This window comes from Mesoplodon mirus (genome assembly GCF_964341445.2).
Source record: "Mesoplodon mirus genome assembly, chromosome: 15".
NCBI classification, from domain to species: domain Eukaryota; kingdom Metazoa; phylum Chordata; class Mammalia; order Artiodactyla; family Ziphiidae; genus Mesoplodon; species Mesoplodon mirus.
This window is the reverse complement of record NC_138991.1, coordinates 79,993,112-80,010,969: the sequence shown is the minus strand read 5'-3', so window position 1 is coordinate 80,010,969 and position 17,858 is coordinate 79,993,112. Positions and strand designations below refer to the sequence as shown.

General features: G+C 40.8%; 1 protein-coding gene across 4 annotated transcripts in view; it reads right to left on the bottom strand.

Annotated features, from left to right (window-relative positions):
* The window catches only part of MACROD2 (mono-ADP ribosylhydrolase 2), a 1,980,208-nt gene that overhangs the window by 746,353 nt on the left and 1,215,997 nt on the right, over positions 1–17,858 (bottom strand). The window contains exon 7 of one of the 4 annotated variants that reach the window (XM_082645909.1): positions 16,497–16,575. The exons of the other annotated variants lie outside the window; for them this stretch is intronic. Coding sequence (XP_082502035.1) covers positions 16,525–16,575 — 51 coding nt within the window. The 3' untranslated portion in view covers positions 16,497–16,524. Of the gene's footprint in view, positions 1–16,496; positions 16,576–17,858 lie in introns of those variants that run through there. 4 annotated transcript variants of the gene reach the window in all.

Here is a 17,858-nt window from a genome sequence, read left to right as displayed (position 1 = left end):
GAAAGGAGAGAACTAAACAAAACTTAGCAACCAGTAGCAATAAAGACTACTTAAGTATTCATACGCTTTCTTAACTTTACAGATTAGTTAGCAAAATAAGCATGATAGAAAATTATGGTATTTCAGAATATTATTATAACCCAGATAATTATGAACTAAAGGTTAAAATATGACTCAATATGGAAAAGAAAGATAGCATAAATGGAAAAAATAGGTAGGTTCAATAGATGCATTGTTTCACAGAGAAAATTTTTAAACATGAGTTCTATGGGGAAGAAATGAGTAAAAGAAAACTTTGGTAAATAGAAGATTTAGAATAATCAGGTTTACCCCCCGTTATACAGATGAGAACATGAGGTCCAATGGTCAATTGACTAGCCCAGGGTCCCACACTGAGTTAGTGCTGTGATCATGGGATCAGATGCCTGCAGGGTTCATGCAGGTACTGTCCATGGGTGTGGGCGCCCAGGTAGAGTGAAAGCAAGGACAAGAACCTGTGCCAGCCCAAAGGAGACTGCAGTTGCTCATCTCCATCAATTTTGCCATCAAAGAACAAAGATCTACTCTTGCCAATGATCCTTCTTTTGAGAAAAGCCAGATGCTTATGAGAAATATTCTGACTGTAAATGTTGGCCAACTGGTACCACATGTGTTCATATACTATTGTACACGAGCAAACAGAAGGTACCCATGGGATGGACAAGTCCCATTGCCGCTGATTGCCATCTACGGGCATCTAAGACAACTGGTCCTTGGCAAAGCTTTCTCCGGTTTCATTCCACTTGTCCCCAACCCCAAACCTCAGTCATACATTTATTATAAAATAAAATAAAAAATTTAAAAAGGAAGGAGCATTTATAAGGTACTAGATAAGAAACTGAGATGGGGAAACACAGCAAAGAAAGAAAACGTAATTGGAAACAAGAAGCAGATTTTGCCCTTCAAAGAGCTTAGAATCTAATGGAGCAAGAAGAATCATGTAAATGACCTACTATAATAATTATTATTACAGAAAAATTAAATTGGGAGATGCTGCAGGAAATTGCTACAGTAGTTGATTCAATCTATGTAGGTGAATGAGGAGGATCTCAACAGAGGAAAAGAAATAGCATTTCAACAGGTGGAGAAATGAGAGGCAGCTAGGCTCTCAGGACAGCAGAGCAAAAACACTTGAGTGTGCTTAAGCCTGGTATATTGGTGGAGAGAAAGGAAACTTGTGTGATGAAAAAATGGGGTACTTGAAGGCATGGGGACAGTGCCCACCAAGACCAGTGTGAATGTTTTTCTGTGAAAGAAGAGACTGGTAAATGCTTTTAAGGGGGTGACATGATTCTGCTACTGTTTTAGAATATTTTGTCTGTCATATAACAGATGGACTAGAGAAGTGTGAAGTTGACAGAAGAAGGACTGCTTAGTTAGCTATTTTAGTTGTTGTTGAGGTAGTGAACTAGACTAGAAACAGTGGGAGGAGAACAGAGGGGATGGATATAAGAGTCATTATAGAGGTTCTGTTTATGGAGCTTTGCCACTGAAATGAACATCTAGGACAAAGCAGCATGGTGACTTGGAGATTTCAAGTCCCAAGGTCTTGGAGGGAACAGTGCCCTTAGGGATACAGGAAGCAGAGGCGGGAAGATGATGAATCTCACTTAGGAGGTTGCTTTACCTGTTTTGGGGGAGGAGAGGCTGGGAACACAGGGTCCAGTAGGATACTGAAATTGCTCCTTTGGAACTTGAAAGATAAATCAGAATTAGAAATTCAGATCTCTCAGCAGAATAGACATTAGTAAAGTTGAAATTGTGGAAGTGATGGAGATTGTTGACAGAGAGAGTACCGAGTGTCTAAAAGAAAGGGATTTGACAGTAGAATTTTGGAAAATAGCTATCAATACATTTCAAAGGTATGAGGATGAAGAACAACTAAATAAGGAAAAAGGAATCCAAAACAATTAACAGCAGCTCCTGTTTTATCAAGCGTGTTGCTTGTGCCAGACTTTGGGCAAAGCCTTCATATAAATATTTTATTTAATCCTCGTAATAACCTTGTGAAGCAGCTGAAGCTCAGGGAGGTTAAGAAACTGGAATAAGAATATAAATAGCCAGGTTCACAGAACACATCCAAATGGCTAATAAACATTTGAAAAGATGCTCAATTTCTATGGTAGTTGAGGAAATGCAACAGATTTGTAAAAAATTTTTGAAGGCTATAATGCTTCTGGAAAGGGCTACTCAAACACTGCTGGTGGAAATGTGAAATGGTACAGCTTTTGAGAAGGTCATCTGGCAATATCTATTAAAATTAATGTACACACTAAATATAAATGAAATATACACATATCTTTTGATCCAGCCATCCCCTAACTGGGAATTTATCCCATAATATGAAATCACCATCCCAGAGTGGAAAATGTCTGAAAACAAATTGGAGTATCCATCAATAGGGGAATGGCTAAGAATTTTGTGGTACTTTCATAATATTTAAAAGAATAGGTTAGTTCTATGCCAGCTCATTTGAAGGGATTTCCACAGTGAACTGTTAAGTGAGTAAGGCAAGAAGCAGAGAGGATTATAAAATATGATCCCATTTCTACAAAGCAAAATAAAAAATACATATCTGTGTAAATGTCGTGTGAGTGTGTGTGTGTGTGTGTGTGTGTGTGTGTGTATAGTTTATTCACCCAGGGTCATATTTGACCACTTGAAGGGAAAAAAGGAAATATACTCAACAACGTCAAATAAATGACCTTGGAAACTAAAGAAGCTGAAGCTAAGAAAAGGCTTTTGGATTTGGCGATGAGGAGGCCACAAGGGCCCTTTGGATGAGAGGTTTCAGTTGACCACTTGGGGAAAAGCCAAATTCCAGGAGGCAAAGAGCAAGGGTGTGGTGAGGAAGTGGTGCCATGACTGCTGACAATCCTCTAGAAAAAACAGGGCAATGAGCAGACTGTGGGTTTGGCAGGGGAAAGGAGAGCTAAGATTGCGTTTCCTCATGTTTGGTATGTTTGTGTTGTATGTTGGTGGCTGTTTGTGTTTTTGCATTGTTCTGTCTTCTTGAGTTTCAGACCAACTTAGCCTATCTGTAAGTTTAGATGAAAGACAGATGCAAGAGAAAGGCCAGGTCCTAGAACAGTTGGCAGTGGAAAGCTGAAGAGCTGCTCATGGTCCTCCCTCTCCTGGACCCTCCTTTGTTAATGTCCCTGAAAGACAAATCGCTCCTTTGAGAGACACCATTTCAAGATTCCTGAATGGAAAAAAATTGCAGCCACTGATCCAATGAAGCCAACCACTACCCTCACTAACCTTCACCCAATGATGAGATGCTGACATAACTGTGGTGACCTTTCTGAAAGTCAGGACACCAAAGCAAACCCCAAGTCCCTGAGGAAAAGAAGACCCTGGGGAGCAAACATCATCTGGGGACAATGTGAGTTGTTGACCACCCCTGGCTGCTCGAAGCTGCCCCCTCTTATTCTGGGCACCTCTTATTTTCAGGCTTCGCTTGTCCGTCTTATGCCTACTTTTCACCAGTCTAATTCCTCCTCCACGGCCTTCTCACCAGCACCTTTTGTCAGGCCCGCCAGATATCTGTTCCCTTGTCCTAGTCAAGTGAAAGGAGGGGGTGGGAAATGACTCATAGCCTCTCCCTGCATTTTCACCTTAGCCCCTAAAACAGAAAAAGCTTCCAGGAAACCACTTTGGGGAAATTACATGCCCTCCCTCCCAATGGAAGGAGTGACTCCGCTGGCTACCATCTTGCTAAGTCTCCCACATCGAAAGCTGTTCTTAAGTGGAATGCGTTCTCCTTTCTCCTAGTGTTGCCACAGGCAGGGTAAGCTCACCAGCACATGACTTCCTCCCTCCATGAGAGCAGCCTCCATCCTCTGGCCTCTCTAGAGACTAGATAGCTGAGAGGAGAGAGTAAGTCGATTCAAGCACCAGGAACACGTTTGTTAAAATGCAGAGTCTAGTTCAGAAGGTCTAGGTGGCCCAAGCAGCAGCATTTCTAATAAGCTCTCAAGTGATACCAATGGCATGGACCACACTTTGGGCAGAAAGGGTTAGAACAGTGGTTCCCAAACTTGGCTGCGCTTTGGAATCACCTGGGGATTTTTTTTAAATTAATTAATTAATTTATTATTTATTTTTGGTTGCATTGGGTCGGTTGCTGTGCGCGGGCTTTCTCCAGTTGCGGCGAGCAGGGGCTACCCTTCTCTGCGGCGCGCAGGCTTCCCACTGCGGTGGCCCCTCCGGCTGCGGAGCACGGGCCCTAGGTGCTCAGGCTTCAGCAGTTGTGGCCCGCGGGCTCCAGAGCGCAGGCCCAGCAGTCGTGGCTCATGGGCTTAGTTGCTCCGCGGCATGTGGGATCCTCCCGGACCAGAGCTCGAACCCGTGTCCCCTGCACTGGCAGGCAGGTTCCCAACCACTGCGCCACCAGGGAAGCCCTGGGGATCTTTTAAAAATTCCCAAACCTAGGCCACATTCTAAACCAACTAAATCATTGTCTCTGGCAGTGGGACACAGTAAACACTATTTTTGAAACTTCCCAGGTGATTCCAGTGAAAGGCCAAGTTTGGGAATCGCTGTTTTGAAATGATGAGCTCCTTTGCAAGGGCTAACTATGAATAACAAATATCGAAGGCTTTAGGTAATGCAAAGCCAAGACTTAAGCTAAATTCTCTAAATAAAAAAAAAAGTCAATAGTTTTCACCATTGTCACCATGCTTTGGCTGAGCTATATATCATGCTCAGTTTGGGAGGCAACATTTTAAGAGAGATATTGATATCAATATCTATGCTAAGAGAGAGTGAGTGAATCATATTATAAAGGCCATAACAGCTGTCTTCAAATAACCCAAGGTCTGTCACACACACACACACACACACACACACACACAAACTAGACTCTGCTTCCTTCCACTCTTTTCAGTTGAATGTGGCCTTGACCCTTGCACTAGATTCTCCTTAGGTAAGTTTTCTCCCTCACTGAAGCAGACTCCAGGTTCGTTCCCAAGACCTGTCTTGGTCTGGGCTCAGCAATAAAATGGCTGCATCTCAAACTTAGTCCTAATACATGTGCTTTGCCTTACCTCTGCAATGACTTCTTTCTATCTATCGTACAGGTAGGTGTGTGAAATATACATAAAACATCAGTAGGGATGTTACTGGGTTAAGACTGTATTGATTGACTTGCATAGATGATAATGAAGACAGCTGTAGAAGCATAAATCTTTGTCCAGACAGCCTTAAAATGCACACTTTTTTGGCAATGTCGATTCCTATAGGAAAATCTGACTTAGGCCAAATACATGAAAATACTGTGGTCCTTAAAATCACTTCCTTGGGATCTGTTCCAACATTTAACAGTATCTGCAAAGTGGTAATCTCTCATTGTTGAATTAGGAAGCATTCACAATCTGTTCATGCTTTGTTTATGCTGTGTTTAAGATTTAATGAAGATTTGTTACTGGTAGCCAGAGACAAGAAAACTTAAATGCTCTCTGCCTAAGAGATTTTAAATGACCCTGACTATTTTGCTCTGTGAGCAGCTGCGTCCCTAGATAATGACTCTTGAGATCGTTTCAAAAGTGGGAGTTAGAAACAGCAGAAGAAAGGATACAAATACATTAGGATGGATTTACCAGTCTATACACACACACACACACTATTATACATTATTTTCCTGCCCTAGCCTCAGAGGCAACAGTGTTAGAAAACAGAGACAAAAACAAAAACAAAAAACAAAACAAAACAAAAAAACAGCAAACCCTGGTCAACATATGCTTTAGGTTCTTAATTTATCACTTTCAGTTATTTGCAATATCACAACTATAGACTCACTGATTATTTCAGTAGGTGGTATATGATGGGTTTAGGGGTCAGAATATAGATTAATGGGTCAAAAACTTGAGTTCAAATTCTTATCCCTGCCACTTAATAGCTATGTGAACTGGGGGAAATTGCCTAACTTCTCTGGACCTCAGCTCCTTTATAAGTAGAATGAGGATAATAATACATTGCAGGATTGTGCAAGGTTTAAGTGACGTCATACATGAAAGATATAAAACATAAAATGCCTGGAATAGAGGAGGTACTCAGTAACTGGTAGCCAGGTACTTCTTGGTCATGTTAGTTCCATAAATGCTCTTTTAATACATAAAATAAAGCCTTAAACTAAATGTAGAATGTACCCAACAACCCACAGGCAAAACCCCAACTAAAATTCACATTTTTAAAAGGTAATCTATTAAATGTCAGTCACAGACAAGCAGTAGTCACAGTCTTTATCATTCTCATGTAACTACATGAACTGGACCTGTGTCTGGAATTCTTGGATTCCTCCTCTCACCTTTGGAGGCTGCTTGGTGGTTATGTGGCATTTAATGTGTTCAATACTTATTCCTCACTATAATAATTATTATTATAGTATGGCTACCCAATATCTTTTCTCCATTCTTCTTTATATAGATTCCTCTCTTAATTGGGGGTGACAATGTCCTAAGCTTGAAAACTACATTTTCCAGTTTCCTGTACAGGTAAGGTTTACAATATAACTAAATTCTGTCCAAAGGGATGTAGGTAATAAGTTTTTGGGGTATTTTTAAGAAAGTGCTCTAAAAGTGGGTGTAATTCAGCTAGCAAATTACTTATATATCTTCCCTCTTCTTCCTGCTCTGAATTTGTACATAATGTCTGGAGCTGTGGCATCTATCTTAAGACCACAAGGCAAACTAGAGAGTGGAAACCACATGTAAAGGATAGCAGATTAAGAAAATGGAAGGCTGAAATATCAATAGCATCATGGAGCTACCATGCCAATCCTGAGTTGTTTCTTTGTAGCCTTCTTTTACCTGAGAGAGAGAAAAAAAAATAACCCATACCTTGTTTAAGTTACTGTGTTTGATATTATCATTACACCACTAAAGGGTCTAGTTCAACGCCAGACACGTGAGAAATCAAAAGCTCCATTAATGTTACGATCCTGCCTGGAATAGAGAATTTCTTCTTTCACAAGTCTCTAATTTAGGTATGGGGTGAGGACAACTCTCACTGTCAACTTTTCAATGACTAATCTTTGAAAAAGCACCTGATTTCCCCATGACAAAATGTGAGAGGAGGATGCAATCCAAAATAAATTAATTAATTAAAATTAAAAATAATAAAAAGCTAGCAATGTTGGAAAAAAATAAAAGGTAATTTATAATGGCACAATCTAGGTCAGAGGAAAGTCAATGGGGGGAAATAAGAATAAGATAAAGGAAGCACGAGCAAAGGGAACTGATATGAAGAAAGAAGAGATGGAGGAATTGTATACAGTGTATAGTCAAGCACGAACTGCTCACAAATACATAGCTGTTAACGAAATGACAATGCCTTCCCTCAACATTTAGTTCACACACCAACTCAAAATTTAAATTGCTTATCTGCTCTGTTGATCAATCAACATGTATTCAGTGGAGACGGGAAATGATTAAAAGTCCTGAGTAGGTCAGACTGGTTGGGAAAAGACAAAGCTGAAATCTGTGGAGATGGTGACACGTGATTGAATTTGAGATAATTTTGAAGGTAAAGACAGAAGAATTTACTAATGTAGTTGGTGTAAAGTATGAGGGGAAGAGAAGAGCTAAGGCTTTTGGCTTAAACACCTGAATAGATAATGGAACAATTTACTAAGATGCGGAAGGAATGGTAGGAGGACATCAAGAAGTATCTTTCTCTCTTTTTTAGCCATTTTATTTATTTATTTTTTAAACATCTTTATTGGAGTGTAACTGCTTTACAATGGTGTGTTAGTTTCTGCTTTATAACAAAGTGAATCAGTCATACATATACATCTGTTCCCATATCCCTTCCCTCTTGCGTCTCCCTCCCTCCCACCCTCCCTATGCCACCCCTCTAGGTGGTCACAAAGCGCTGAGCTGATCTCCCTGTGCTATGCAGCTGCTTCCTACTAGCTAGCTATTTTACATTTGGTAGTGTATATATGTCCATGCCACTCTCTCACTTTGTCACAGCTTACCGTTCCCACTTCCCGTGTCCTCAAGTCAACTCTCTACATCTGTGTCTTTATTCCTGTCCTGTCCCTAGGTTCTTCAGAACCATTTTCTTTCTTTTAGATTCCATATATATATGTCTTTTTTTTTGCCATTTTAAATTTGAGACACCTATTAAAGAGCCAAGTGGAGATGCTGAGCAGGCAGTTTGATACATAAGTCCTGGAGCTCAGGGGAGACGTCTAGACAGGATGCGCATATCAGAGTTGGGATTTAAAGCTATGCAGTGGGAGAGATGACCAAGGAAATAGGTGTAGATGGAAAGGCAGGCTTTCCAACATTCAGAGGTCTGGTAGAAGAGAAGAAAAAGTCAGGAAAAGAGACTAAGGAGGAGCAGCCAGTGAGGCAGGAGGGAAACAAAGAAAGTGTGATGTCCTGGATGAGAAAGTGGTCAACTGTGGTACAAACTGCTGGGAGGCCAAGTAAGATGAGAATGGAAACGTGATCCCTGGCCTTTGTGAGCTATAGTCACTGGCTACTTAATCAAAATGGTTCCAGCAGAGTCATGAGGGCAAAATCTTGGTTGAAGCAGGCCAAAGAGAGACTGGGAGATGAAGTAGTGGAGATAATAGTAGAGATAATGATTTCAGTTTTGTTGTGAAAGAACAAAAAGACAGGGAATGAGGTGGAAGGTTTTGTGGGGTCACTGGGGTTTTTTTTGTTTCTGATTTTTATTGTTTTTGTTTATATCCCAAAGGGAATGACCTTGTAATAAGGGAAGACTTTGATGTTTTCACAAAGGAGGTGAATAATTCTAGGAGTGAAGTCACCGAGAAGGCAAAAGAGGGCACAGTCCAGGGCCCAGGTGGAGGTTCAACCATTCAGAAGAGAAGAAGTAAGACAGTCACCTGAAAGATGGGGAAAAACATTCCATCAACTCTCTGCCAGAGTTGATGGCCTATCTGAAATGTGTAGCAAAAACATGAATTAGGTCTACTAACTACAGCTGGACTATATTTTCCAAAAATGCTTACAAGCTCAGTACCAGTTGTTGCTGGTCAAAGCCAGTCTTAGATAATAATATGTCTTAGTTTGGGTCCCTCCAGAAGCAGATATTGAGATAAAGATTCTGGTGCAAATCGTTTATTTGAAAGGTGATCCCAGGCAAGAGCAGTACGGAGGCAGGGAAGTGAGGGAAGGCTGCTGAGGCGCCTTATCCAGCAAGTTATCATGATGGGCAACTGAGGTTGGATCCCACTGGAGAACTCTGGGAGATGGGGTAGGATAGGCCTCAGAGTTATCCCACCTGCAGGGTTTGGGTCTTGGGTTGTTTATGTGCCACCTCCATCATTTACTGGTTGCAGGTTGCTCCCAGGGCCCTCTAATTCCCTGGCATGTCCAACCTGCAGTGTGCATGAGCAGAATTTGCAGGAAAAGCCCTCAGACAAAGAGATGCAGGTGCTGAGATTTGGAGGTGAAGCTGGTGGGCCAAGAGGATATGGGTGGAATCCCGACAGCATCTAATAAATTAGCCAAGAGTCGTAGTTATATTTTGGCTTGTTCCACTTGTTGGAAGGCAACAAAGAAGGCCAATCGTCCCTGTCCTGGTACCCTGTCAAAGAGCTCAAAGCAGTATGGGTGAGCAGCTGCTAAGATTCCTCTCCTCGCCCTTGTCTTCTCTCTTGGGGCTTGGAACCAGAATAAGAAGTTGACAACCCACTTCCCATACAGTATCTCATTTAATCCTCACACAATGCCTGTGTCAAGGGCATCCTTAGCTTCATTTCACAGGGGAAGAAACCGAGACTTAGAGCTTTTTCAAGACTTGCTCAAGATCACATCTGCCAGATGTATCAAGGCTCTCAGATTCCAAAGCCCAGCTCTCAATCTGTGATCTCAGAAAACCAGATCCAAGTTTATCATTTACCTGATCCGCACCTGTCAGGAAAATGTGATCAGAGCTTCCTTTGGCAATCCCTTTGAAGGATAATTTGTTTGGAGAATATCCAGCACAGTATTTCTGGTTTTATTCCGCTATGGTATTTCCTTAATTTGCGGGCAGACTTTTCCAAGAGGAAAAATTATGTAAAATAAAGTGTTTGAACAGCATCTCACACTGTGATTGAGTCATTAAAAAGAAGAGCTATTAATAATGCATTGGCTTTGATTATACTTTCAGTCACCGGGAGCTGTCAATGGAGAATTACTACTCTCTTCTGACAAAGTCAGTCATGTAGGGGTGTCTAACGATGCACGTGATTGTTCTAGCATTCTAAAAGTGGGAAATTGTTCTCTTGTGGAAAGTGCATTCCAAGGCCATGGGGCGTGGTTAACATTCTGGAAGGGTTGTGGTCCAAGGTTGGTCTGGGGTGGGAAGTGGAGAGAGAGAGAATGGAATCTAAAATAAATGACAAACATCCAGCCAGTTAAAGATGGTTTGGTGGACACCTCCCCTGCCCTCGCTTTGTCAGTGCAGCAAAATTCTTTCACCAAATCATTCCAGTATGCTCCTCTATGCTAGTAAATTCTGTATTGATCTTTGTGGTCTGCTTAATTACAAAGAAAGTTGGAATGTAAATGCAGGCAGCTTTTAGATCTTAGGATGCACACCTTTCTCTTCTCTAAAAATACAAACCCACTGTAACAACTGGATTCTGAAATGGACTCAGGTCTCCTGGGCCCAGAGCCAAAGTCCATATGCGTGGAAGGAAGAACACTCAGCATTTAATTGGGTGAGTGTATCAACAGGCAATAACTCTCCCAGGCCCCCTCTGGGATAGAATTTACAGACTACTTAGAAGGGCAAAAAGAAACAATCTTCAATAAACAATTAAATATCCAATATCCCTGGATATTGATAGGGAGCCCTTAATATCCAGAGGCAGCAAAGATGAGAGCAGAATTCATGAATCCCTCCCCCTGTGTAAGGTGTCCAGCCCTTGAAACCCCAGGATGTCTGACCATGGGGCTCCCAGGGCCTCCAGGAGTCCCGGAAAATCAAGGTCAGAATTTTACAAGGCTGAGAAAAATCTTCACCCCCAACTGAGGCTACCTTCATTCTGGTCTGAGAGCTGCTGTTGTCATCTGTAAGCTTTCAGCACTAAAGCAGCACTTTTGTTTTTTTAACTGAGCTCTGCAGGGGTATACTATGCCAGCACCTCGAATTCATTAAAATGTCATTAACATCCACTTATGGAATTGCCATTTATGTGCTGCATAGCATTTTCTGAAAACTCTGCAGAAGGAGATAAATGAGATTTTCTTCTTTGGGATCAGAAACAACCACATGCCTTCCCAGGTTGGGTAGTTACAGTCTTGTTAGGCCAGGATCCCACCCTCCAAATGTCCCATGTGTGAGGGTCCCTCGGGGCCTCGTTCAGTGGTGAGTCAGGTGAATTCTTATGGACTGCCCCTACTCTGATTGTGTCAGGGGGCATGGCCAGCCAGCATCTGCTCTTCCGTTTGTTGGTTTTTCAACTTTTAACATGGAATAGTTCCAATATACACAAAATCAAAATTTCATTCACGCTTCCACCTCTTTCCCTCTTGGCTGTACTTTTTGAACCAAATGTCAGATATTATATCACTGATGTATATCCCAAATACATGTTTGTAAATGAAAAAGACTCTTTTTCTAAGGGTATGGGAGGGGCATAAGTAGAGCATGATTACGACACATTTAAATACTTAACAATAATTCCTCATGATCATTAAATGCCTTGTTAGGGTTCAGATTTCAAATTGTACCACACAATTTATATTTTTAAACATTTTATGTGTATATGACATGATATCCAAATTCGAATTTTGATTGGAAGTGGTTGGTAGGTCTTTTATGCTTATTTGCTCTTGATTATAAGAAATATAATGTAATTACAATTATGAAAACTAAACAAATAGAGAAGTGTGGGGGATAATTCTATGCAATATCTTTATAGTATCAAGCAGAATGAACTAATGATATTTTGTTATATTTGATTCAGATGGGATGTCTTTTAAGTCTCATTTTCTATAGATTCTCTCTCTCTCTCCCACCTCACTCCCCTCTCTTTCTATCTCTCTCCCTCCCTCCCTCCTCTAATTTATATGTTGAAAAAGCTGGGTCATTTGGTCTGTGATTTTCCAGTATGAATTTCGTTAGCCCCATAGTGTAATTTAACATGTTCCTCTCTTCTCTGTATTTCCTGTAAATGGGTAGTTATATCTAGAGGATTGATTCAATTTAGGTTCATTTATTTTTAGGGGAATGGGGGTGGCTAAACTACTCTGTAAGTAATAATAAGTAATAATATGGAAGAGTCACATAAGGTCTAGGGGGTTTTGTGTGTGTGTGTGTGTGTGTGTGTGTGTGTGTGTGATGTTGGCAGTCATCGATGAGTGTTGCCCAGATCCTTTAAGTTATTAGGGTTGCAAAATTGTGACTGCCTCATTCTATCATTGCTTTGTCAGTTATTTAAAAAACACTTCTATAAAGAGAAACTTCCCTCCATCTAATCTTTGGGTACCAGGTCCAGCACCTGTTTTTCAAAGTCCCTATCAACACAGCCCCCTTCTCATACTCATCTCAACAGACTGTGCACTCGGGAAGAAAGGAAAGGCCTGAAAGGTTCTTATTTTCTTTTTCCAAATTTTGTTGTTTTGAAATGTATTAGACATTCAAAAGTTATAAAGAGTAATAAGCAGCCCGATGGCTGGGGAACTTCTCCCTGTTGTTTTCATTTGCATTTCCCTGATTACTAATGCGAGTTTAAGTGTGTTTTCGTGTGTTTACTGGCTAGGCAGACCGTTTAAATGGCTTCTGTTTTTTTGTGATTAAAGACCAAGAGTGTCAGATTCCACGTGTGAAGGGAAGGCGGGGGCAGAGGTTTCAGCCAGCGCACACAGCTGCGCCCTCACCGCAGCCCAGTGTGAGCACTGCTAGAAATGAGTGTGTCCCACATGAGAATACCTTTGGTCCAGCAACGTGATGGGAAAACATGCTGGAAAAGCATGAGACTGGAGGTGAAAAGCGGGCAGTGAGAAATCTCAGCATCTGTGAGAGGAGATCTGAGCATCAAAACAGTCCTGTGTTGCCTGAAGAGTTACACCTGAGAGTCTGCACGTGTGTGCTGTGTCGGGTGGAATAAAGCATTAAAGAGAACGGGGTGGGGTGGGGTGAGGGGGAGTTTAGAAGAGGGAAGGATGTGGCAGGAAGAATAAAGACAGGCACGGCCTTGAGACACCAAATAACTGGGTATCAAATGCCCGCGAGAATCAAGCAGACAGTAAAAATGGAAGCATTGTGCCTCGTACACTACACATGAGGACAGGTGGGCACCGTGGCCACCTGGAGATGTCCCTCCCCATCAGCTTTATTATCCACCTCTTGACTAGTGGGAATGTCAGCCCTGTGTTGCCTTCTCAAGAGAAGCTGGAAATCTAGATTTTACATAGAATCTCCTGATTTTTAAAAGCAACCTTTTTTTCTTTTTTTTTTAAACGTTATGTCAGCCACATAATATGTCTATCTGTGGCCAAATTTGGCCTCCAGGTTGCCATCTTTGCATCGGAGGTTTGCCTCTTTTCCTGGGGTCAACAAATGTCTTTTCAGAACTTGCTCCCTGTTCTCCCGGCTCCACCCTAGACATGATTATACTCATTGATTAGGAAGGAGTTATTTCTATTTCATGTGCTTCAGACACAATAAGGATGATCTTTTTCCACCTTGGGCATGACCAAGCAAGCTTTGACCTGTTCAGCATTTTTTGTTGTTGTTAGTTGTTTTTTGTTTTTTGGTTTTTTTTTTTTTTTGTGGTATGCGGGCCTCTCACTGTTGTGGCCTCTACCGTTGTGGAGCACAGGCTCCAGATGCACAGGCTCAACGGCCATGGCTCACGGGCCCAGCTGCTCCGTGGCATGTGAGATCCTCCCGGACCAGGGCACGAACCCATGTCCCCTGCATCGGACTCTCAACCACTGTGCCACCAGGGAAGCCCGTTAGTTGTTTTTGATTTTAGGATTTTTCCAAATTCAGTGGAGGTGTCCAAAGCATCTTATGGGACACAAGGTCCCTGTAGAAATATTTTGCCTTCAAACGGTATATACAGTGACAAGAAAGGCAACATGTTATAAAACTTAATTCATTCTTAGATGTGGCAGTGTACTAATTATAAATCTTTGGATAAAAACATGCTTCTACAACACCTAAAGCATTGCACATGAGGAATGAATAATGGCTAGGGATATGTATGTTACCCATTTTCAGATATCTGAAGGGCTGCCATGTGACAGAGTACCAAGTTATTCTATGTAACCCTTAACAGTAAAATTTTAGCAAGAAATAGCTGAGAAAGATGCCAGAGCTTGGTTTAATATGAGGAAGAATTTCATAGCAGTACTTCTTAAAAACAGGAACAAACGGCCTCAGCAATCAGTGACTCCCTAGTCCCTGAAGACAGTCAAGTGATGTCCACCATACTATGGGAGCAGAAAATGGTGGCATCTGCAGCCTCAGCCCATTAGATACTATGTAAGTTCCCTTCCAATCCTGTCATTAAAGATCCTATAAAATTAAAATCCATAAAAAAGGGAAAAACATCCCACTGAAATGTAAAAAGTAGGAACTAAAAAACAAAATACAGTTGGATCAAAGCATTCAATCAAGAGAAAAAACAGTGAAACAATGTAAACTGATACAAGGCATGCATAAAATTCTTAAGCAACACTCATTATATCAGTTATTCTATGTAATATAATTCATAGCAATGATATAGTGTTTTATAACTGTAACTAATTATATAGCTAAGGGCACTGGGGTTAAATGATTTGCCTAAGGTCATAAAAGAGTTATTTTCTTGAGGAATTAGAGCCAGAGTTGTTTTTTGTTTTTTGTTTTTTTTTGCGGTATGTGGGCCTCTCACTGTTGTGGCCTCTCCCCTCTCCCGTTGCGGAGCACAGGCTCCGGACGCGCAGGCCCAGCGGCCATGGCTCACGGGCTCAGCCGCTCCGTGGCATGTGGGATCCTCCCAGACCAGGGAACGAACCCGTTTCCCCTGCATCAGCAGGCGGACTCTCAACCACTGCGCCACCAGGGAAGCCCAGAGCCAGAGTTTTGACTGAGCCACATTCCTTTTATTTTGCATTTGAATTGCCACATACTCCAAATCATGAGGATAAAAGGTTGACTTTGTTTATTAATCAAAAGACATTGCAAAAGCTAATGTGAATGATGAAGCAAAGGAGAGGATAAGTGGGACAAATGTTTATTAAATACCCTCTCCACATGGGGTCATATGCTGTGCCTTTTATATAATATCTCATTTTATTCTCAAAATTAGATGAGGTGGGTATTAATATCATCCCAATTTGATAGATTAGAGAAATTAATTAGCTTGTTTAAGGCCATACAATTTGAGAGGATAAGAGTTGGAATTTTTCACCTGAAGTGTATCAATTAAAATATGCAGAAAAATCAAGAGAAAAGCTATTTAGTTTCAGGTACTTTATCCAGGGACCAGGTACTTTATCTAGGGATCACAGGGATTTTATTTTTACCTTCCTGTGATGCTCTTTGCTATTTATTACACAAAAGTAACTTTATTTGAATCATAGTGAATGTGTTAGTAGTAGTAATACAACTGATACTGTTTAATTCACAGATTTTCCACTATGTGATTATTTTTTGAAATAAAGGTGATTTATATTTTATAAACACAAAAAATTAGAAATTAACTTTTGATGTATAACAGGTGTGCTGTGTCCTACCTTTCTTGGTCATGAAACTGTTATGATTGCCTTTAAACTAATAATAATATTTTATTTCCTGTGTACCTGTAGAACAGAGTCTGACACATTTTTTTTACAGTAAATTTGAATTTCTTTTTGATTTGCTTAAATGAAGATATATTGTTAATGTCTTATAGGCCCAGGGTAAAACTGAGTTAGGAGATGGAAGAGAATACAATTATTTTTTTATTGGATGTGCAATTAATAATTATTTTTTGCCAGTTTTGAATACTGTGTGCCAAGCCACTATTCCATCAGTGAAAAACATCAGTGGTTTATTGTAGGCCTACTGTGTGCCAGGGTTGTGCTAGGTGATTTAGGCATCTGAGGAATAATATCTTTACCCCTCATGGGACAACTGCAAAGGTCAACCAGGTGATATTCCATTATGCCATCTTTGGTTGGGAACATCTTGTTATTTTTCATCTCTCATGTCTCTTGGGTTTACATGGGTTTTTCGTGTTGGACACTATGGAGTAACCATTTAACTTCATTTGCCTTAAATCAGAAATCCTGGAGATGGCTACCTGATAGAATTTGCCAGCATTAGTGACTCCCAGGGAGCTGAATTCACAACTTAATTTGCAATACAACGCTCACTTATTAATTTGGCTGCTTGGAATGTCCTTTCTTTTTCTTTTCTTCTCAGCAATTGCCTCTTCATCCTACTGCCATGTCTTCCCAGCAGCATCCAAAATAATCTGCACTTAGCCTATCATTTCACTTTTTCATTTTATTGCAAATGAATCTTATGTATCTGTCTCTCCGGTTACACTCTGTAGGCATAGCATATTATTTTCTTTAGCATCTGCTCCAGCACCTAGGAATTAAAATGAGTGAGCGGATGAATGGCTGGCTGGCTGGATGGATGGGTGTATTGCAGTATGATTTCAGAGTCTCCAACCTACTCAAATCACAGTCTCCTCATTTGCACAGCAAGGCTGGAAAAAGTTAAATGTGACAACGAAGCAGAAGAGACCTGGATTTGTAATGTTGGCTTGTATCTTGCTGGTACTTTCTCCAATAAATGAACCTGTTGTGATTTCACTGCTTTGAGGCGTCCTTAACAGCCTTTCAATACCTTCATTTTTAATGGCTCAAAGGAAGTTGTTACAATGTTTGCAACGAATGCAAATTATGGATCCATAATCCTGGGTGTCTCATAAAGAAACTCACTAAACAGCTATTGCACCTATACAATAGCGTCTCTTATGAAATCCCAATGAATCAGCTTTAGACAAAACCATTCTCGCCCAAGTCTGCAGTGTGCAATTTTATAAGAAACTCAACTGGCTTTTACACACCCCTCTCCCCACAACACCCTGCATAATGGAAGAAAAACCAGAACATTGAAAATGAGACTTGTAAAGACTGACATCCTGAGGTAAATAATGCCTATTTCAGGTAGATAGTAAAAACTTCTGGTTTCATTTATTCTGTCCCATGGGTACTTCTTGTGGGTAGAAAACAATAGCCTCATGGAATCAAAAGCAACCACAGAGATTATTTAAAAATACATTACATATATTTTAAAATAACACCTTGCCCTCTTTTAAAGTTTACAAAACCCTTTCATATTTGCATTATTTCATCTCATCCTCATAGTAGCCCTGGGAAGCTGGGTTCTTGTTATTGTTGTTCTTGTTATACCTTGCCTCTAGTTTCAAAATCTTTCACACAATCCTCCATGTATCCACAGGAGTGAACTTTTTAGTGTACACACTTGGTATATATTATTCTTCAGATCAATACCCCAATATGACAGAAAGAAAAAACGACAAAACCCCATTTGATCAACATGGTAAAGAGCTTTTCAAGATCTACCTCTGGTTTCCTATTCGGCTCCATCTCCCTCTACTTCCCTTGTTCTTATGATTGTCCCTATTGAAGTGGCCCCTCCAGCCCTTGTGTGAACATGTTCTCACAGCTCCATCCACACTCTTTTCAATGAGTGGAAGTCAAACACTGCTCTAAGCTGTTTCTTTGAAGGCCTCCCTGATTCTAACAAGCAAACATAAAAGAGCCTTCACTTGGGAGATCATTGACTGACTACTTTATCCGACTCTATTACATGTGTTTTCTTATATAATTATTTCCCTCTAG